This window comes from Megalobrama amblycephala, linkage group LG10, assembly GCF_018812025.1.
Source record: "Megalobrama amblycephala isolate DHTTF-2021 linkage group LG10, ASM1881202v1, whole genome shotgun sequence".
Classification (NCBI taxonomy): domain Eukaryota; kingdom Metazoa; phylum Chordata; class Actinopteri; order Cypriniformes; family Xenocyprididae; genus Megalobrama; species Megalobrama amblycephala.
Window position 1 is genome coordinate 36,205,826 of NC_063053.1, and position 23,647 is coordinate 36,229,472.

Below are 23,647 nucleotides of genomic sequence, written 5' to 3' on the forward strand. Positions count from 1 at the left end.
ATTTTCTGATGTTTAAAATATTATTTCTTGTCTTTTTGATTTTGGTGTGAGATTTGATCTGGACATGTTTTTGTCGCTCAGCACTATTTCAGGCTTAATTCAACTCATAATCCTTCTATAATCAGAAGACATTTGCCTTATTTATTAATCACACAACAGTTATATTGATTCTGCATTACACTTGGTGGTTTTGTCTTGTAAAAGGCTTGCTTCCTTTGAGATGAACAGATTAGATGAAACGGCACAAACCTATGAAACCAACTGTGAAAACAGATGCAATATATGCAAATACAAAGCTGCAGAAAAACAGCATCTGAAGTGTTTTTGAAGAGTTGGACTTGGTTATTAATATCAGATCCCCTGAGCCCAAACTAAACATGAATTAGAGCAATGACAATTCACAGCAGACCTACTATCTGTGAGCTGATGAGAACAAATGATGCCTTGCAGCTCAAAAAAGAGAAAATAGACAGGAAAACACAGAGTTTTAAATGAACTCCTGAATCATTAGAGGGCTCTTCTGAGATGTAAATGAACTCTTTAGTGGGCTGAACATTGTCTGGGAAGCCTAAGAGGCAAACACTCAGCGCAGTTCATAAATAATGCATTCTGCATTCAGAGTCAATTAGACCGCACAAAATATGCACTGCACAATGAACAGACGCTTGCATCCGGCAAAGCAAAACATAACTAAATACAAACAAAACTCATTGAAACATCTTCAATAACAAGGTGGAAATAGACAGAATGACAAATGTTTCATGGCCGGAGACGCTACTTATAACTGTCCATTTTGCTCATGCCGAGCATTATCTGGATCAAGAGGTCTGTATCTGTTTCTTAATTCTCTAATTATGAAAATCACTATTGAAAATATTAACCATCTGAACTCATAAAGTGATGAAAATTTAAAAGGAAAATGTCCCATTGCAAAAAAAAAAAAAAATCTAAAAACGGACTTCATGTTTAATGCAAACTATATCTTAATTTTGTATTTTCTGGTATATACACGGACATGATCTCTAAACAGCAATTTTTCAGCATTTTATGGCGCTTTTTACAGCGTGTTACAACTCGGTTCGGCTCGGTTTTCTTTTCCACTGCAGTTATACCCCTTCAAAGTGGGTGGGATTATAGACTGAACGTTATAGTTGCGCCACTGTGGTGAGAAATCGAGTCCCCCAGGAATCAGGTCTCCTTCAGGACCCTGAGTGATCCCACTGGACTTTTAATGGGTAGCATTTTTAGCCTGCTAGATATCTTATATTATATTAGGTATGTTTTTTGCTTCCAATATACACCGATCAGGCATGACATTATGAGCACTGACAGGTGAAGTGAATAACACTGATTATCTCTTCATCACGGCACCTGTTAGTGGGTGGATATATTAGGCAGCAAGTGAACATTTTGTCCTCAAAGTTGCTGTGTGGAAAAATGGGCAAGTGTAAGGATTTGAGCAAGTTTGACAAGGACCAAATTGTGATGCTAGACGACTGGGTCAGAGCATCTCCAAAACTGCAGCTCTTGTGGGGTGTTCCTGGTCTGCAGTGGTCAGTATCTATCAAAAGTGCTCCAAGGAAGGAACAGTGGTGAACCGGCGACAGGGTCAAGGTGAGGAGCGAAGGCTGGCCCGTGTGGTCCGATCCAACAGATGAGCTACTGTAGCTCAAATTGCTCCAGAAGTTAATGCTGGTTCTGATAGAAAGGATACACAGTTCATCACAGTTTGTTGCGTATGGAGCTGCATAGCTGCAGACCAGTCAGGGTGTCCATGCTGACCCCTGTCCACCGCCGAAAGAGCCAACAGTGGACATGTGACCATCAGAACTGGACCACGGAGCAATGGAAGAAGGTCTGGTCAGATGAATCACGATTCTTTTACATCACATGGATGGCTGGGTGCGTGTGCATCTCTTACCTGGGGAACACATGGCACCAGGATGCACTATGGGAAGAAGGCAAGCCGGCAGAGGCAGTGTGATGATCTGGGCAATGTTCTGCTGGGAAACCTTGGGTCCTGCCCTCCATGTGGATGTTACTTTGACACGTACCACCTACCTAAGCATTGTTGCAGACCATGTACACCCTTTTATGGAAACGGTATTTCCTGGTGGCTGTGGCCTCTTTCAGCAGGATAATGCTCCTGACACAAAGCAGAAATGGTTCAGGAATGGTTTGAGGAGCACAACAATGAGTTTGAGGTGTTGACTTGGCCTCCAAATTCTCCAGATCTCAATCCAATGGAGCATCTGTGGGATGTGCTGAACAAACAAGTCCGATCCATGGAGGCTCCACCTCACAACTTACAGGACTTAAAGGATCTGCTGCTAACATCTTGGTGTCAGATATCACAGCACACCTTCAGGGGTCTAGAGGAGTCCATGCCTCAACGGGTCAGGGCTGTTTTGGCAGCAAAAGAGGGACCAACACGACGCTCAAAGTTCAATGTAAAGAGAGATATTTTCTTTTACAGAATTCTCTGTTTAAGGACTACAACAAATGGCTGGTAGGGACTACAACGAGCTTCTTCCTGGGTTAGTGACATCACTAACCCTAAAATTTACATAAACCCCGCCCCCAAGAACACAACAAAGGGGGCGGGGCCATGTTGGGCTGCTTTAGAGAAGAGGAAGAGTTGTTGTAGTAGAGTGTTGTTGTCATGCCGTCATTTTACGCCAGACTGCTTCACAAACGAGGTTCAATTCAACACAAAAGATGAACATGACGGCACATGCTAGTGGATGAGTTGAATCAACTCCACAGCAACTACATAAATTTATCCACTAACCATTCAGAAACGTCTAAAAGTTGTAACTTCTTCCTGAGTCTCTCCATCAGTGTCGACTCCGGTTTGAACAATGTAAGGCTGAACACTTTCGTCATTTTGGCTGCGTGAGATTCTCCAGCTTTGTTGTTGTTGAGCTTTTAAAGCTCCGCCCTCTTCTGGAAAGGGGGCGGGAGCAGCAGCTCATTTGCATTTAAAGGGACACACACAAAAACGGCGTGTTTTTGCTCACACCCAAATAGGGGCAAATTTGACAAGCTATAATAAATGATCTGTAGGGGATTTTGAGCTGAAACTTCACAGACACACTCTGGAGACACCAGAGACTTATATTACATCTTGTAAAAGGGACATATGTCTTTTTGGTCTGTCTCCACCTTGTGCCTTCTTAAAGAGCGCAATAATCACAGTTGTCTGAAATAATTGCGGTTACATCAAATAATCGCGATCAGACTTTATTTATAGGGGTGTAGCAATACATTGTGTCACAATATATCGCAATACAGAAATGCAACAATATCGTGGATAGTGACAAAATGAAAATTAGTTTGAGAAAAAAAAAGTTTACAGAGTTTGAGTGTGAGTACTACATTAAGCTACTATATATAATGTTGAATATAAATTAATAATAATGCAATGGGAGAATATTTGTTGGTCCTGAAAATGCCAAATGTCTTGTGTTACCAGTAAGTGGCCTATGTTATTTTAAATATATCTAGTCAGTGACAGAGTGCAAACATATTCATCTAAAACAAGTCTGTCCCTGCGTTCCATTCGGAAGGGCTCATCCCTATGCCCTAATCCCTTCAGAGGGTTTACCGTCCGGAGTGAGCGCTTTGAAGGGATGAAGGGTGTAGGGGTCAACAAAACTCTTCTTTTGGAACGCACTTCTGCGTCACCTTGACGAGACCAGTGTTGCATGATATACCGGTACTGGAAAGGTATCGCGATACCCTGCTTTTAAAAACGGTTCAGCTGTATTTCCTAAAGTGCGACAGCAGGGGGCAGTGTGTGTGCAACGCGCTGCTTCTAAGGCACATTGAGTGCGTCTTTATCAGTGTTGGTCACGTTACTTTAAAAAAGTAATTAGTTATAGTTACTAGTTACTTCTCACAAATAGTAACGGAGTTAGTAACTGAGTTACATCATTATAAAAGTAACTAATTACCAGGGAAAGTAACTATTGCGTTACTTAAAAAAAAAAAAAAAAAAATAGCCTATGCCAAATAAATTGAATGCCCCCAATATTACATATAAGTCTAAGAATAAATTATTCTTGATGCGACTCCTGACTCATGATCCGCTCTTGCTCACGACATGAAATTTCTTGTACTGTGTTGGTAGCCATTAAAGAAAACGTAGTTTCATATTTATGTTTAAATAGTCATATGTTATGTTTTAAATCCATTTATTCGATTATGAAAAGTGAACAGCATGAGTAAGATGCATCATAAGATGCGCAAATATATCGGGAGACATGGAGTGGCTCAGACATGATTTTAAACACTTCATTAAGTTTTGTTTTATAGAAAGCCTCTCTTTAAAGTGAATTTCGTTTTGTAAAAATTGTATCTTAATTTTAATCAATGTTTCATCAACCAATTGCTTGGATTTAATATATAACAAGCAAATATAGCAGACAATAAAATCATGACATGGAGGCGCGGGCGCGATCACTGGCGCGTGAACTGGAGCGCGTCTTATAGGCTAAATGAACCGAAACTCAGAGGCTGCTTGCCTCGCAGACATGAGAAATATATCTATAGAATGCTTGAAATATCTACTTTAACGAAAATGAAGTAATTAAACACGAAAAGAAAGAGGCTACTCTGATTATATAGCCTAATCCGAATGAAATGTGCGTTATCTCTCTATAGGCGCGTCCATATGAGCAGATGATCAGCAATGAGAATCAGCAATGTCAACTTCATCTTTGCAGCCGACACTGATTCAGAAAACATTACTTTATTAATAAACAATTAAAATGTCTCCTTGCTGTTTTTGTCACACTCATAATCATTACTTTTGCCGGTTCTTTATGGCAATTATGCGTGCCATTGAGTGCTATATAGCCTATATTATGTAAACGCTCCTTATTATGGTTTATTCTCTCCAGTATTTAAGAAATTAAAATAATATAAATGTGATTAGTCAACTAATAGCTTAAATGAACAACTACTAGTCGACTAGAAAAAAACTCATTTCACATATTTTCGATCAAGCATCAAAAAGGGTATTCTGGTTTGAGCTCGCGCTTCGCGCGCATGCTCTGACAGACACACACACAGCGCATCATACATTATTATCAGTTTAAAATTATATTTGTGTATGACTAACCGCAGCACACACCAGAGAAAAAAACTTTGCAGGTCCTATGGCTGAGAGAGAGCTTACTCGGATGAAAACCGCATCAGTGAGCTCAATTATAGTAACGCGGCATTTTTTTTTGTCAGTAACGCTAACGGCGTTGTAACGGGAGAAAAAGTAATTCGTTTGATTACTCGTTACTGAAAAAAGTAACGGCGTTAGTAACGCGCGTTATTTATAACGCCGTTATTCCCATCACTGGTCTTTATTCCTCTCAACTGCGTAAGGGCTTTTATGGTGACGAAACGAGAGGTGTGGTTGCAAATACAGGTGCTCTTCCAGACCGTCCACAAATTGTTGAGAAAGCAGATGCACGAAGCGAAATATGACATTATTTTGCTTACATTGCTGACAGACAGGGCAAGCCCATGGACACCACAAAGCCCATCTGCAAAAGATGCTACAAAATAACACAAACGAAGGGAGTCAAAAGCATCTTGCCGACAAACATCCCGATTTGTACAAAGAATTTAAAGAGCGACAGGTTAGTGTGATACCAGCATTATGTTTATGCTCTCAAACATTAAATGAGTGTTTTTTTATTTATTTTACTCGTGCAAGCAGACCTGAGGTGTATTATTGAGTCTAAGTTTAATAAGTGATATCTGGTAGCAAAAATAAAATTAATTTAAAAATACATAAATATGTGAAGGGTATATACAGTTATTTTAAACCAATTTATGCTTTATAACAATATAACTCTATAACATTGCTCTAAGTATTTACAGTAATCTAATTTTTACAATAATCTTCCTATCAAAAACACCTACATATATATAAAAAAAAACAGCAAAAAAGCATAACAGCAAACAATTTAAAAATTTTATTGAGCATGAAAATAATAAACATTAAAAATTATATTAAATCTAACTCTAACTTCACGGCAATGAAGCTCAAATCCAGAATTATCAGCCTGCACACTGGTGAAGAAAGAAGTTCTGTCATATGTGTTATTTATTTACTTTTCCTGCTGTTTAAGGTTTTTGCCGTAGTATCGTTTAAGTATCGGTATCGTGATATTTAAGTTGGGTATCGTATCGAAGTCAAAATTTGGTATCGTGACAACACTAAACGAGACAATCAAAGAGGAGTAGATTGTGCAAGCTGCGCCCTTTGTTTAACGTTAGTTTATTTATTTATTTATTTTAGGTTTATCGCACCATGTATATTGTATCTACGTATTTGAAACATTTGAATGGACTGATAAAGGGAGCTGTAAAGTATTTTTGTTGAAGTACAATGGTTGTTTTGACCATAATAATGTACCAAATCTAAGTCGTATAAATATTACAGTAGTATAGAAAAATACTATATATACATTTATAGGTAAAATCAAACTCCGAGCCTCCTGTACCTATTCTGTGACGTCAAACAACTTCCCTGTGCAAAGGATCATGGGGGCCCGAAGTGTCCTTCATTCCGAAGGGCCCTTTGAAGTGGCCAGTTTTGAGCACTTCGGTTTGGAACGACCCTTCAACATGGCGGCCATGATTGTAATGCGCTGCAGACGTGTGCAGTGTAAACGAAGCTTTAAAATCATGAGTATTTTTATTCTGGTGTCACCACTGTCCTGTGCGTTGGGTTACCAGCACCAAGTCCAAGCCTATTCATTTCCACCCCCACTGTAATACCAAATTTAGCATTTTAATCAACAGTACATTTTTTGTTATCATTTTTCCATATGTCTTGGAGTATCGCAATAATATCGTATTGTGAGTTCAGTATCATGATATGTATCGAATCGTGACATGAGGGTATCGTTAAACCCCTAATTATTTAATAATCGCGACCATATAACCTGTATTACATCATAGCTGTATATCACTGCCATATAGACGTTACTTTGACACACTCATCTCTGACTGATATTGTAACATTGAAGCAAGCATTTTCTGTGAAGCTGCTTTGAAACAATATGCATTGAGGAAAGTGCAATAAAAATAAACTGAGCTGAACTGAATGGTTTCTGTAGATTCTCCCAGCTTCATAAAACTTGAAGCAGATTAGATAGCTGGGAGTTGAAAATATCAGCCCTCAAACTAAAGATTATTATTTCCTACTAAAAGTAAAATTGCAAGCATGAGTAATAAACGGGAGATAACCAATATGATTGTTCTTCATTCTCCTTCATGATGCCCACAATAAATGACTAATGCTCACAAACAGCTGTACACTGCCTGATAGCAGGCCTCCGCTTCAGTAATGCTCTGTGTGTGTGTGTGTGTGTGTGTGTGTGTGTGATACCTGGAGAAAGCTATCGGCTAGCATTCCTATTGATCTAAAATCCACGTAGGAACAATACAAACTGTGATGGATCACTTTACATGTCAGACAGACGGCTCTTCCTGTTCAGGTGGGTGGTTCTTGACAGAATAAACTGCATTAAACACCAGGTCTTATGATGTCTAGTGAAAAGTCTAGCAAAACCTTTTCAGCCCTCGCTTGAGAAAGTGTGCATGAGTAAATCAAACGCAGGGCTGTACACTTGATCAAATCACAATATGGATCCGTGTCTGACTGTGAATATTAAAGCACAAAAATACTGTCTATTTAATTATGAGTGTTTTGTGTGTCTCTGTGTGAAAGAGCAGCGTAGTCTGTGTATTACACATTTCATTTGATAAAAATATTGTCATATCATATACACACAGAAACTCAAAGGACATCATGACGGCCAATCCACATAAAAGTTTGGTTTAATTCCAAGAAACTATGACAGTAATATATTACTATTGTACAGCAGATTTTACTTTGCAAAGTAATAATAATGATAAAATAATAAATAAAATAATTTTAAAAGGAAACCTCTTGTCAACACTTTGTTTGCCAAAAAAATAAATAAAAGGATTTGTTCATTTAATTTAATTACATTTTAAGAGATTAATTAGGTTAAATCGTTAATGTTTCATGCCATTTCATGTAGGGGTGTATTGTGTCACAATATATCGCAATACAGAAATGCAACAATATCGTATCATGGATAGTGACAAAATGAAAATTACTGTGTGAGAAGAATTTTAGTGTCAGTATTTAAACTACTAATATAGTAATTAAACTACTATATATAATGTTAAATATAAATGAATAATAATGCAATGGGAGAATATTTGTGGGTCCTGATAATGCCAAATGTCTTGTGTTACCAGTAATAAGTGGCCTACAATATTTTAAAAACATCTAGTCAGTGACAGAGTGGAAACATATCCTTTTAAAATAAATCTGTGTTTTAGCGTTAGAAGAATCATGAATATTTTTATTCTGGTGTCACCATCGTGCATTGGGTCCAAGCCTATTCATTTCCACCCCCAATGTAATACCAAATTTAGCATTTTAATCAACAGTACATTTTTTGTTATCTTTTTACCATATGTCTTGGAGTATTGCAATAATATTGTGAGTTCAGTATTGTGTTATGTATCGAAACGTAACATGAGGGTATCGTTTAACCCCTGATTTCATGTCATCACCACCTCCTGATAATACATTTGTAATAAATCATAAATCCAGAATCATTTAAACAGACAACACAGTACATTTCATAGTGCACTATTATTGTAAATGTGTTTATAAATAATAAACTGTTAAAGTTTTAACTGATTAGACATGCTTTTTGATCATACAAATTTAATTTAACCATTAAAACAAAATCCAGCAAAAATTTAAAGGTGCCCTAGAACTTTTTTTTAAAAAGATGTAATATAAGTCTAAGGTGTCCCCTGAATGTGTCTGTGAAGTTTCAGCTCAAAATACCCCATAGATTTTTTTTTTATTCATTTTTTTAACTGCCTATTTTGGGGCATCATTATAAATGAGCCGATTCAGGGCTTCTGGCCCTTTAATTCTCATGCTCCCCCGGAGCTCACGCTTGCCTTGAACAGTGCATAAACAAAGTTCACACAGCTAATATAACCCTCAAATGGATCTTTACAAAGTGTTCGTCATGCATGCGTCAGATTATGTGAGTATTGTATACTGTTATATTGTTTACATTTGATTCTGAATGAATTTGAGGCTGTGCTCGTGGCTAACGGCTAATGCTACACTGTTGGAGAAATTTATAAAGAATGAAGTTGTGTTTATGAATTATACAGACTGCAAGTGTTTAATAATGAAAATAGCGACGGCTCTTGTCTCCGTGAATACCGTAAGAAACGATGGTAACTTTAACCACATTTAACAGTACATTAACAACATGCTAACGAAACATTTATAAAGACAATTTACAAATATCATTAAAAATATCATGTTATCATGGATCATGTCAGTTATTATTGCTCCATCTGCCATTTTTCGCTATTGTTCTTGCTTGCTTACCTAGTCTGTTGATTCACCTGTGCAGATCCAGACGTTCTGCCCTTGTCTAATGCCTTTCATAATGTTGGGAACATGGGCTGGCATATGCAAATATTGGGGGCGTACATATTAATGATCCCGACTGTTACGTAACAGTCGGTGTTATGATGAGATTCGCCTGTTCTTCGTAGGTCTTTTAAACAAATGAGATTTATATAAGAAGGAGGAAACAATGGAGTTTGAGACTCACTGTATAACTCTTGTTATTTAACTATGCCAAGATAAATTCAATTTTTCATTCGAGGGCACCATTAAATGGAAAACACCAGGGCTGGATCGATTCATTGATTTTCCGAATGCATCACGATTCTCTCTCAAATCGATTCTGAGCTTAGTTTTTAACAGCAGATTACTTTTTAACCTCATGCTGAAATGCTCATGAAGAAGAGCGCTCGTGCATTCGGCCGAGTCTGAGAATGTATTTGCACCTCAGAATGCTTTTATGATGCGAGATTAATGTAAACAGCCCACCGCAAACACCCTTTTCGAACTTTATGAATGATTATTTTATAAAAAGTTAATGTGGTGTGTGTAAGGAACTGGAAGAGAGCAGAGCAATGCTGTTTCTAAAACACGTATTGCCAAAAACTAAGCTCAGAATCGATTCGAGAGAGAATCGTGACGCATTCGGAAAATCTCAGAATCGATCCAGAATAATTTTTCGATTTGCGATTCAACGATTTATTGACCCAGCCCTAGAAAACTCAGACTTTGGGGAAAAAATTAAATAGATTTCACAAAGTCCTAAAAATTTAATTTGCACCAATGCAATATTCATAATATCATTAATGAAAGAATTAGTCAAGGCTCTGGATAATTGTGCACTGAATAAGCAGCAGGACCATATTAAACCTAATAAAGATTGATATTTAGTTTCTTTTTCCAACGTGTCACAACACAAACTCGACATTTCAGGGTTGCCGTTTGACCTCAAGTTGACAGCCGTGTGTTTGACATGACACCCTCCCTAAGACTCTTCCAGAAAAAAAGACAGACTATGGCACACAGTTTTTATTAAAACGCCAAACCCCTGAAGACCTGGAACAGAACACGGTAGGCCAGACCTAGTTTTTGTTCCAGTTTACTTAAATGAAAGCATTCACACACAGTGCCTCATCTTTCACTAATCTGCAGTGGTTAACCGCTGATCTGATGTCAAGGACTTACATACAATCTGTACTGATTTCCGTATCTAGTTACATACTGTAAATCTCAATACACGTAATATTCATGTGGACTTATCAGCAAATAATACTTTACATTTATGTCAATTCACAGAAAGTGGTTCAGCTGCTATAATGGCATCTTCCCAGCATGCATTGCCCAATCTGTCAATCATGACGTTATTAACCAAGTGTAATGAGATTCTGCTGTGTGTGAATGAGTAGCAAAGTTTTACGACTGAGAGAACAAACATTTGCTACATTGGTGGTGATGATGATGATCTCTGTAGTATTACCATGCTTTCTGAACCACAGTATTCTTTAAAGTACCATTTAAATACTATAGTATGTGAATATGGTAATTATCATGCTATTATTATCAGATCACAGCATTTTTTTTGTAATATGGACATGAAACGCTTCACTACAAATGATCATGAGGGCTGAATACATAGTACTGCACCCTTTCAGATATATTATACAATGCATAATAATTTGCTATAAAAATGGGTGAAATGATGAGAAACGGTATAAACAACCTGTGCCTTCTGGCATGCATTGGAGAACAGATCTCTTATTTATCACAATATTGTAAATAGATTCGTTTGCTACTTGGAATAACTGACTGATGTCATATTTAATAGCTCTGGCTTTGACTTTAAATGCCAAACAGCATCACACAAGGTACATTCAGTCCTGTCTGACTCAGGTAAGCATTTATTTCTGCGATGGCTTTGCAACCACTTTGCATGAAATAGGCTAACAATAGATACACACATTCACAACCTGGCAAATGATGCACAATCGCAAACACACAAATCTTCGTGTTAGGACAGCTTAGCTACACAATTTGTTGGCCAGTGCATGCATGATGCGTTTGAAACTATGATATCTGCTATTTGTTTACAGTGCTGCAAATGTGTTCCTTACCATGTTGCTGCCTGTGCGACGGAATTCCCCCTCGGAAATGAACAGCAATAAATGAAAGCACAAATATAAGAGGAAAATTCTGCTCTTGGTCTCGTTGTTTTGTACAGAAAAGGCTGGTTTTGACACAGCAGCAGCGTTAACCTATTTTCCGTCTGTTTCCGTGGGTTTTACTGCAGCAGCGACGCGAGGAAGAGCCGCAGGGCGGGGAGGGAGGGAGGAGCGGAGGAGGCTCGCTGCTATTGGACGACAGCCGAAAGGGGCGGGGCAAAGAAGCGCTGATAGGCGGTCCTTCGGTACACTACATACGGGAAACCTTAGCCCCACCCACTGCCTTCACCCTCACACAAACACACACGAACACACACGACAATTTGCATACCAACTATATGGAAAGCCATTTTAACATTTAAAGGTGCAATATTTAATATTTTTGCAGTAAAATATCCCAAAACCACTAGGCCAGTGTTATATATTTTGTTCACTTGAGTACTTACAATATCCCAAATGTTTCCAACTATTTGTAAATTTTGAGAAAATTGCAATTTTAATCCAAGGCTCCGGGACGTGTGAGGAGTCGCCTGTCAATTGCGTCATACCCGCGTTATACGCGTTTTATTTTGTAGAAACCATGGAAACACCAAAGATGTACGCTTTAAAATATTAAACGTTTTAATAGACATAATTATTTGTATTAACAGTAATACATAATTTTCTGCATCATACAATATGTTTTAAAATTAATTGCATGCCATTTATCAACACAAGCCATCCAGCATTTAAAGGTGCCCTAGAACCAGTTTTTACAAGATGTAATACAAGTCTAAGGTGTCCCCTGAATGTGTCTGTGAAGTTTCAGCTCAAAATACCCCATCGATTTTGGGGCATCATTAACTATGCACCGATTCAGGCTGCGGCGCTCGCTGCCCCCCTACTCTCGACTATAATACAGTGCATTTACAAAGTTCACACAGCTAATATAACCCTCAAATGGATCTTTACAAGATGTTCGTCATGCATACTGCATGTATGCTTTGGATCATGTGAGTACAGTATTTATTTGGATGTTTACATTTGATTCTGAATGAGTTTGATAGTGCTCCGTGGCTAAAGCTAACATTACACACTGATTGGAGAGATTTATAAAGAATGAAGTTGTGTTTATGAATTATACAGACTGCAAGTGTTTAATAATGAAAATAGCGACGGCTCTTGTCTCCGTGAATACATTAAGAAACGATAGTAACTTTAACCACATTTAACAGTACATTAGCAACATGCTAACGAAACATTTAGAAAGACAATTTACAAATATAACTAAAAATATCATGTAATCATGGATCATGTCAGTTATTATCGCTCCATCTGCCATTTTTCGCTATTGTTCTTGCTTGCTTACCTAGTCTGATGATTCAGCTGTGCACAGATCCAGACGTTAATACTGGCTGCCCTTGTGTAATGCCTTGAACGTGGGCTGGCATATGCAAATATTGGGGTCATACATATTAATGATCCCGACTGTTACGAAACAGTCGGTGTTATGTTGAGATTCGCCTGTTCTTCGGAGGTCTTTTAAACAAATGAGATTTACACAAGAAGGAGGAAACAATGGTGTTTGAGACTCAATGTATGTCATTTCCATGTACTGAACTCTTGTTATTCAATTATGCCGAGGTAAATTCAATTTTTGATTCTAGGGCACCTTTAATATGATATTGTAAAATCGATCTATCTTACTGCAGTGTGTAACAGTGTCTCACAGCAGCCGCCGAGCAAACGCACAGAGTAACGTTATAACATAATTTTCAACTCTCTCAAATGTATCTAATTTGATAAACAGAGCTGCGTTACCTCATACTCATGACCGGAAAAGCGGAACTGTGTCATAATAAAAGTCCTGCTGCTCATGAGGCGTGTGTTGATCAATCGCTCCAGCTCCTCGTTCAGCTCCACAACAGTCGCTTCTGCTCTGCTTCATACTACAGTAACGTTAATAATTGCATCCATGAATGTTCTTCCCGAGTCCTATCCCGATTCTTTTGCACCGTCCGTTGAGGTGGAGACCACATGTCCCAAGATTCCGCTCTCAAACTTGGCATCATCAAGCTACGCCTTTGTTTTGAATAGGCCTCTAGTGACCTCTAGCGGACAGAATTATTACATATTGTACCTTTAACCATTTCCAGCTGCTCAAGGAGGTTCAGTTCAGGTCAAATCCTCCTGGGAAGTTCGTATTTACAAGTTGAGAAGTCATGTTTACGAAGTCAGGTGCGTTCAGATCACTTTCATCGGAGCATTCTCTTAATTAACTACACAAAAATACAGCTAAACTGTACTTCTAGAAAATGAAAAACAAAGAATGTGTATCATGTGTGTTTTGCATTTTAATGTTCTTAATTCATTTATGAAGCCACTGTAAAGTTTATCGTTACATAGGCTAAATGCTATTGTTAGCTTACAATGCTATTATATTTTGTGCAGGCAATTAGCTTATTTTGTTGTAAATAAAAAAGCCTGACAATGTCTAATACAAAATACTAAAGTATTGTGGTATTTCTCGCTGACACGCCCCCAACTAGTAAAGATCGAGGCCTAAAGAAAATCCCGAGCTTCCCATTCGTATTTACGACTTCTTGGAGGTGTTTATGTTCGTTCAACTTGTAAATACGATCTTTCCGACATGACCTGAATGTGACATCACTCTGCATACTCTGCAGTTCATTTTCATGTCCTTCCTATTCCAATATATTAAAGCCCTTATGTAGCCAATAATTATTTAAAACTCATCTTTGATCACCAAAATGACATATTAAAACGTTTTTTTTTCCTGTGAAAAAAATTATTTATGCCTTAAAATAGCTTAAATGTAACTACGCCCTTTCTTAATGATAATTAGCCCCACCTCCACTCACTCGCGCAAGCTCAGATGAGATCCACTCGGTCAACTTACTGATGTAAATGCGGCTTTTTTTCGGCCGATTCGAAATGTTGAATCGGCGTTGGAGCTCGTCGGGCCATCTGATCATTCTGATTGGCTGTTCAGCTACTGCCGTCTGCTGGTTCGGAAAGGCATTTCATCTCACGCAGGCGCAGAACGGATGTGTTACTTGGCCGTCGGCTGTTTAGCGTCGGTTTGGCGTGTCAGGGCGACTTTGGACACAGACGCTGCCGACGTGAGCCAACCCCTGCAGTCTGCTTTCATCGCCACTAGTTCGTCGGCGTCAGCTTGGTGTGTTCTGGCCTTTAGAAACGCTTTGAGCAACTCAGAACATCAGTGGAGAAAGGCTTATAGTTCATCATAACGTCGTAATATACACCATACACCCGCTATATTGCTAAATCCATTGATTTTTCATATCAACAGAAAAATATACCGGGATAAACTTCTCTTGAGACTCCCCTCGCAAAATCGCAATAATCTGTGTGCTTTGTTACTTTTGATATGAAGCAAAGTCTCAGATTTCAAATGACGTCCATCTTATTATGAGATTCAAAAAATAAATAGCGTTTTGGCGCTGTTTAATGTGGCGTGACAGATCGCTTTAGCGCCTCAGTTAAAGAGAAGCATGTGATCATCCTCTCCTCCGCTTTAATACCAGTTACAGCGAAATAAACATGCATTAACATCTGAAGGTATGTTAAAATATACAGTACAACTTACTGAAATCCGTATCATGTCTCGTGTAATCGCTCAATCAGTGTTTCAACCTCAGAAAGACGTCAATAAAACAGCTTCAATGTCACGTGACGTCACATTTACCTCAGAAAAACATTCAGTGACAATAAACTCATTAGTCAGCTAGAAAAATGAACTCTAGAAAGCAACATTCTGATGAATATAGCTATGCACCGTTTCATAATGTTCTTCAATACTTAATGCATGTTTGAATAAATCAGTTACCACATCCGCGATTAAAATGTTTATATTTAAAAAAAAAAAACGAATTTGAGTAGAAATATGATTATGTAATTCTAAACTTTATTTATAATAAAAACATCGTTTAATTTAAGTGTTTGTATATGAATAAGTTAATTTTACCTACAGTGTAGTACCAACTGACTTACATGTGCAGTTTACAGCATTTGGTTGAGATTTGGTTTTTTTTTTTTTTTTTTTTTTGCCATGTACTGTAACTGAAATACTACATCCAAAAATTTCAATACCCAGCCCTAGTATAGCCCCCCCCCCCCCCCCCCCCCATGTTTAACGCAATCATTACTATAACTGAAAATATTACAATGTACTCTATATAGAATGTTTTATTTTATTTACAGAGCATCTGAAAATCTTGTATAGCCTTATATAGAAGTGATTTCTTAAATTAGCACAAAAACTTAATTAAATTTGAATTAATTAAAAACTAGTTTAAACTGCATAGCAGGACTGAAAATTCAAAATGGAAGTAGTATTGATACTGTAATAATTCTGACTTCTCTATACAAACAGACCATCATAGCAGCATTATAACAAAAATTCTCCTGTAGCTATTTGACTGATATTATATGCATATTTATTTTTCCACTATTCACACATCTGTGAGATAAGTATACTGTTTTTACACCTTTATAATCTGATTGAGATTTCATCAACACTTTAGGACTTTAGGTTTGCAGTTTTAAAGTGTCTTACCCCACCTTACTTCAAGGTCTTAACGTGGTCTTACCTCATTTAAGATGTGAAGGTCTTCTTAACATGTTTCATGAACATATTAAACCATAAGCTTCTTGATATTTCACGAACACTAGGCTGCAGCGCCACCTGCTGGCGTCCATGTGGAGATCATATGAACAGCCAAATGATAATCACATTATCTGGGTAAACCTAAACTATTGGAACATTTTCAGCTGAGGGATAAATCAGTTGAGTAAACATAGGGGTATTTCCCTGCTTTCTGAAAACCTCTGCTCTGCGTGATGCTCCATGCATGTTGAGATATGTGCATATAAAATATGAGACCACTCACACTTTTTATTTGATAGAATATTGCCATTTTGAAAAATGCAAAAACATTGAAAAATACATCCACTTACAATTATTGCACATATACCACAATGCACCATGACAAATACTCATAAAAAGACACCATATAGAAGGTATATTCATACAAGTAAAATTTACTATGAAAATGCTACGGTATAATAACAATTCTATCATAAAATCTATATAAAATCTGTAAACTCATATAAAAGTAAACTTCATCCTCGCGGGTTCTTCAGAGGTAGACAACTGGAAGGAATTGCGAAAAAAGACGACACTACAACAAACAGGGTAAAGTGCAGCTAAAATGCAGTGATCTGATTTTCCAGCACAAATCCGGTAAAACTCGTACTTGTAAATTCATCACAACACTCTAATCAGTTCTTAGGAAAGGCTACAACCCTACACTATCAGGAACCGCTGATTCATATTTCTGTGATAGTGGGCAGTGTGATGTTTAGGGAGGTCTTCATAAGATTGTCTTCTCTCGCAGCTGACACACACTTCACACGTGGTTCACAGAAACAGCTCTTTATTGATCCACATGAGGGTGCGTGTGTCGTTGGGTTTGCACTCGTACTCGATGCTGTTGAAGCTGTTCCCCCACTGGCAGTGGTCCCTCTTGTTGTAGTTGTAGAACTTGACCTGCCAGACGGTCTCGAACAGACCTGCCTGAGTGAACTGGCCAGCACAGAAACAACATCAGGTGCAACTCTTATTTTTACACTCATGCTCTTAAAAAATGGTTCCAAAGGGTGTTTTTGCAGCAATACCTTAGAAGAACCATTTCTGGGTCCTTTCAGAGTGTTTTCACACTTGGGTCATTTTTTTTCTTGGGGGTTTCACACTTATTCTTGCACTATATCTCACATCCATCTTTGTAAATAACATTTATTTTCAATTTTTTCCTTGAATCATGTTTTTTTATTGCAGAAGGCAATGATAACAGTAATGCATGGATCCAATATACTGATAAAAAATACACAATTTCTTTCCCAGATACATTCACTTAAGACAAAGCCTGTTTATGTGAACCTAGAGTGTTTTGACACTTTAAACGTGGAATAAGACGCTACAGATGATTCAGTTTAGTACACGTGGTTTTCTGTGCATGCACTCGTACAACCGTAAGGCAACACATGCACAGTATCTCTTACACAGTTTGGAAGCAGTTAAAATCACAATAAACAAGAGTACGTTGTGAAGGAATAATTTGTAGAGATCTGAGAGAAGAAGCAGCCATGATGAACAGCTGATCTTGTACGGAGTCATCTGATGACCAAACTACACTGGAATTCGCAAACGGAAAAAACAAGTGAAGCCCAGAGCGATTTGTGTTCAGATTGCGTGTTTTTAGCAAATCGTACCGTAAGATGAAATCGAATCATACTCAGACCACCTCCTGAGATGGTCTCGGTTCGCTTCGTTTTTTAGGGGTCTGAGATTGTTTGGAGTGTTCACACAAGGGCCAAAAATCACGTGTAAAAACACCCTCAGTGAATATTTTAAAGGATTAGTTCACTTCAGAATTAAAATGTCCTGATAATTTACTCACCCCCATGTCATCCAAGATGTTCATGTCTTTCTTTCTTCAGTGGAAAAGAAATGAAGGTTTTTAAGGAAAACATTCCAGGATTTTTCTCCATATAGTGGACTTCACTGGGGTTCAACGGGTTGAAGGTCCAAATGTCAGTTTCAGTGCAGCTTCAAAGAGCTCTACATGATCCCAGACGAGGAATAAGAGTCTTATCTAGAGAAACCATTGGTCATTTTCTGAAAAAATAAATTATATACTTTTTAACCACAAATGCTCATCTTGCACTGCTTTGCGATGAGCCATGCATTACGTAATCACGTTGGAAAAAATCCTAGAATGTTCTCCTTCATTTCTTTTCCACTGAAGAAAGAAAGACAAACATCTTGGATGACATGGGGGGGGGGAGTAAATTATCAGGAAATTCTGAAGTGAACTAGTAATCCTTTAATAGCCTAATCTGAATAACCCTTTTCTCCACTATAACAAACCTTTTGTGGAATGGAAAGATTCTATGGATGTTAAAGGTTCTTAATGGAACCACAGATGGCAATAAAGAACGCTTATGTTCTTCTTCCGCCTTTTAGGATGTATTTAAAGGCTTGGGTGCATTGGTGCACTTCTTCAAACTGAAATTAAACCTCATAGCTCATAATCAATCAATCAGTCTTTCAAAAGCGATTCTCACCTGTATGTTGACTTGAACAGGTTGCCTCTCTCCACTTTTGGTGTGCGTCACTCCCTCGGTGTCATACATGCCAGTGTACACTACAGACTGAGGGTCTTTAGACTGCTGCTCCAAAGGGAAAGTCACGCCGCCAACAGTCATGGATCTGAGGAATGGAGAGCCAGGAGCTAAAACCTTTGATAGCTAATGGTACTATGGGAGTACCATTGATTGTTAATGATTTCCTGATCATGACAGCTATTAAAAAAAACATTCACATTGTGTGCATTAAGTGCATATATGGATATGATAGAATAGCTTTTAAATAAAACAGAAACTCAAGATTATTCAGATTGCAATATCTATTTGATTTGGCAGACATCTTAGCCTAGATATCCGTAGATGTACGTGTGCACGGAATAGGATCCTACACGCACCACAACATGCAGTCAGTCAGACATGGTTGATGCCTTAATCGTCTGGATTTGACTGCCAAAGGAAGCAATCTGTCAGCGCATGACATGTAGACACAATCCTGTAGGATAAGCCCTACAATCATGATATCCCATATGCATTTGTAGCAATCACGAGATGTTACATCTAAAATTTTTAGTTGCTTTCAATTATTTTCATTTTTTATTTCACCAGGGTAGCCTATTTTTTGAAATAGACAAGTGCAATGAGATTTAGTCTAAAATAATCATTTTGCATTGTATATGTCAAAGTAATATGTTAACAGTATGGTATTGGTCATCTGTCATTTTACATCACAACTACACAAAATAAACCTAGGCTATTCTGGTTAAACGCTTAGTGCAAACGAAGTGTTGTGCAAACGACACTATCACAATGAGAGGATCAATAAGTTCACTTACTAATAGATAAAGCATTATCTACTCACGTCGCCTCAACTGCTCCCGGTTTAACGACCACATCCACCTTGTATTTAGTTCCCGTCAGTAATTTGATGGTTCTGCTCTGACCGAACCTCGTCCCGTCCGACTTGAAGAACACGGGTCCGTTATTCGGAGTGGTTTTCAGCGAAACGCCGATTTTAATCAGTTGGGGGATGTCGGCCATGATGCAAAATGATGCTGAAAGGCGGTCAGGTGTGAGGGAACAGGTCGAGATATTTCAAGCTGAACTAAATCGGTGTGCCGTGATGTGTACTCGAGTGGAAACCCGTGGAAACCGCATCGCAGAAAGCACAAATCATGTCTGCTGTTCATGTCCATAATCCCCTTCACAAACAGTAATCCGAACAAGCGCGTGCACCTAATGAGATCAAGAGAGAGGCGGTGCAGCCCAGGCTTCTTCAGATTAAACCAATACAACATTCGTGTGTTTAGCTAATTGATCATTTAAATGAGATTCTACCAAAATAAGTTGCTCAAGGACATCAACTCAAGTAGGCCTATCATCCAATAAGATCAGATGGTGATGGTGATGGGTGAGTGTTGGCACTGAAAAAGGCTATAGCCTATGGGCCATTCTACAGAATTGGTGCAAACTGCTGTCCCACAACCAACAAACACATTTTTTAGTATTCAAATTTTAAATGTTTACTAAGATCCTTCTATTATCTATTGAATCCCACAATAATATTTAAAATACCAGTAAGTTTAATATATATAAAATCATCATTTATTGGGTACTTTCAATTGGGAGGTGTCTGTCCTGAACCCTTATATTTCAACTTGTGAAAATGATATTGAAATAATTTTTGCATTTATTTCCATTGTTGTTTTTAAATTTTATATATATACATATATATATATATATATATCGTTTTATTTTTTAAAGTGAAGTTTATATTTTATTTATTTTTAAATCATGAAACTTTATGTAAAAAAAAATGTGTCCCACATTTTCATGTCACTACCGAAACAGTGTATGTTTGAGTCATTGTCTGAGACTGATTGTTATAGGGTTAGTTCACCCAAAAATGAAAATGCTGTCATTTATTACTCACCCTCATGTCGTTCCACACCCGTAAGACCTTCGTTCATCTTCAGAACACAAATTAAGATATTTTTGATAAAATCTGATGGCTCAGTGAGGCCTGCATAGGGAGCAATGACATTTCCTCTCTCAAGATCCATTAATTTACTAAAAACATATTTAAATCAGTTCATGTGAGTACAGTGGTTCAATATTAGTATTATAAAGCCACGAGAATATTTTTGGTGCGCCAAAAAAACCCCAAAATAACGACTTATTTAGTGATGGCCGATTTCAAAACGCTGCTTCAGGAAGCTTCGGAGCATAAATGAATCAGTGTATCGAATCATGATTTGGATCACGTTTCAAACTGCCAACGGTTGAAATCACGTGACTTTGGCACTCCGAACAGCTGATTCGATACACTGATTCATTTGTGCTCCGAAGCTTCCTGAAGCAGTGTTTTGAAATCGGCCATCACTAAATAAGTCGTTATTTTGTTTTTTTGGCGCACCAAAAATATTCTCGTGGCTTTATAATATTAATATTGAACCACTGTACTCACGTGAACTGATTTAAATATGTTTTTAGTACATTAATGGATCTTGAGAGAGGAAATGTCATTACTGGCCTCACTGAGCCATCGGATTTCATTATAAATATCTTAATTTGTGTTCCGAAGATGAACAAAGGTCTTACGGGTGTGGAACGACATGAGGGTGAGTAATAAATTACACAATTTTCATTTTTGGGTGAACTGACCCTTTAACACACTTCTACATTTCTGATCAGGAAATATTCCTGTGTTCCTCCTCTCACAGCCTCTCTTTCAAAATAGATAGATCATCATTCTGAGTTAAATGTGTTCAAATGTCTGAAAATCTGTGTGTAACTTTAAGGAACGTCACTACCAAACACCTTTTTACTGCAATTAAGCAAACCTTTTTTGAGTGTTATTCCATAAAATGTAGTTTTTGTGTGTGTAAAACTGTTCAGAACTGTGCTAGATAACCATGTGCTGATTATCATCTTTGAGCGGCTCAAAAATATCGAAAATTGTCACAACCGAAACAGTCATGACCGGAACATGTCATCATTGTTTTGGTAGCGACAAAAGGGAACAAAATCATTTCTTTTGGGGAAATAAACAACATTTTAGTACAAAGAGACTTCATATTAGTATTTTAATATGTTTTAGTATGTTTTAGTATATGAATTAAAATCCTGTAATGTTCTGTGGTCACTACCAACACATTACTGTCACTACTGAAACTGTGCAGTCACGACCGAAACATGGGATGTTTTGTTAAAAATCAAGTATACTGAATGATCAATTAAGATGTTATTATAGTGTTTGGTTCAATATATATTCATACTAATGAATCCTTCACTTTGAAATCAGTGTGATAAACGTTATGCCTTTAACAAAGAAAGATTGGATGCAAATACAACAAATCTCATAAATTACACTTGAAATATTGTTAAAATTGTAATTGTTATTGATTTACCTGTGAAAACATTTTTAGAAAATAGCAAAAAATATATTTACAAGGTAGATGTAAATAAAATCTTAATAGGTCAATGTAACCCTTCTTATGAAATTATTTATTACTGTGTTTCGGTAGTGTCAAATTTGGGAAGAGGAAAAATATTCCAAAACTTCCTGAAAATGCAATATGAGAATTAACACAGTTACTAGAAATGTGTACCTTGGATATTATACAATTTATACATACAAAATTTGTGAAAAAATTTCCTGCTACTCCCCAACAGAGGTCACCGGTTCACCATTGTGACCTTTTCATGGCACACACAGTCACACATCACTCTGGACTACATTTCCCACAATCCCCCATCTAGGAACCAATCACACACTCACACCTGTTTCCCATCATATATAAGCTGCACTCTAACACACACATTGCTGAGTATTGTTTAGCCTTTATCTGACCTTGTCTCTGTGTTTCATTGGCCTAGCCTTGCCTTTGTTTTGACCGTGGACTGTTTTCCTTGTTTGATGATTGTTTGCTGCCTGCCTTGACCATTGCCTGTGTTTTGGATTACTCTTCTGCCTTGCCCTCCTGTATCTGTTTGCTGGTGTTTGACCTCTGCCTGTACGACTACGCTCATTTTAATAAAGCCTGCACGTGGATCTCCCACTCCATCGTCCAGTTCCCTTCGTTACAAAGACGTTTCCGACTTTGAACCAATTGTGTAGAATGACCCATATATTAGCATAAAAACACTATGGTGGGTTTCTGTCTTGGTTTTGAACATGACAGGTTTTATTTCACCCTAAACCAAACCCTACCCATAACTCATCCCTAATATCAGAGGGAAATAATAAAATGGCGTAGAAGCCTAAACTTCACATTAACTGTAAGTTTAACTCTCAAATCTGATTGGCTGCTTGGAATGTTGTTCCAAGATCAACAATGATGGTGAACCAGGAACATGTTGCACTTGGTGAAATCACGTTCACCATGAACGCATAAGCATATATGACCAAGAATCAATCAATAGTGTCAATTTAAGTTTATTTGTATAGCAGTTTAACACAATACATATGGTTTCAAAGAAGCTTCACAGAAAATGCTTGTTATTAAGACATCATTACTATGAAAATACCAGTATTTGAATTGGTAATCAATAACATATATAAGTTATTAATACCAAGTACAATGATATTGTCTGATACACCAATGTATAATAATAGTACCACCGCAGTGCTTTTTATGTTTGTCTTGTTTTGACTGAAATAGTTGGGTTGGAAGTGGTTTCTACTTTTAGCAGCTTATGAATAATTACTGTATACAAAGGCACAGCAGATCAGGTCATAAGATATGAGCAGATAAATATATATAACTCCCACTTCCTTTTAAAATCACAAGTGAAAACACCTTGCATCTGGTTGTTTTTTTTTAAAAGA

At 37.5% G+C, this 23,647-nt stretch overlaps 2 protein-coding genes across 2 annotated transcripts in view; both read right to left on the bottom strand.

Moving 5' to 3' along the window:
- Nucleotides 1-11,807, bottom strand: part of ppp3r1a (protein phosphatase 3, regulatory subunit B, alpha a) — a 33,048-nt gene extending 21,241 nt beyond the window's left edge. Inside the window, exon 1 of the mRNA XM_048205928.1 lies at nucleotides 11,602-11,807. Coding sequence (XP_048061885.1) covers nucleotides 11,602-11,604 — 3 coding nt within the window. The 5' untranslated portion in view covers nucleotides 11,605-11,807. The remainder of the gene's footprint in view (nucleotides 1-11,601) is intronic.
- A 4,742-nt stretch (nucleotides 11,808-16,549) lies between these two features.
- cnrip1b (cannabinoid receptor interacting protein 1b) lies at nucleotides 16,550-20,271 on the bottom strand. The gene is made up of 3 exons (XM_048205930.1): nucleotides 19,679-20,271; nucleotides 18,799-18,943; nucleotides 16,550-17,257 (listed from the first exon to the last, which is right to left on the bottom strand). Exons 1-3 carry the CDS (start codon nucleotides 19,855-19,857, stop codon nucleotides 17,093-17,095), a joined length of 489 nt encoding a protein of 162 aa, XP_048061887.1. The 5' UTR covers nucleotides 19,858-20,271; the 3' UTR covers nucleotides 16,550-17,092.
- Between the last annotated feature and the right edge of the window lie 3,376 nt (nucleotides 20,272-23,647).

What these genes read in the sequence shown, in the direction of transcription:
- cnrip1b (XM_048205930.1), bottom strand. Translation starts at nt 19,857, where the DNA reads ATGGCCGACATCCCCCAACTGATTAAAATCGGCGTTTCGCTGAAAACC. An exon ending in CCGGGAGCAGTTGAGGCGAC is followed by an intron (nt 18,944 to 19,678) that starts GTGAGTAGATAA and finishes TCCATTCCTCAG; the next exon opens with ATCCATGACTGTTGGCGGCG. An exon ending in CTGTTCAAGTCAACATACAG is followed by an intron (nt 17,258 to 18,798) that starts GTGAGAATCGCT and finishes TGTGCTGGCCAG; the next exon opens with TTCACTCAGGCAGGTCTGTT.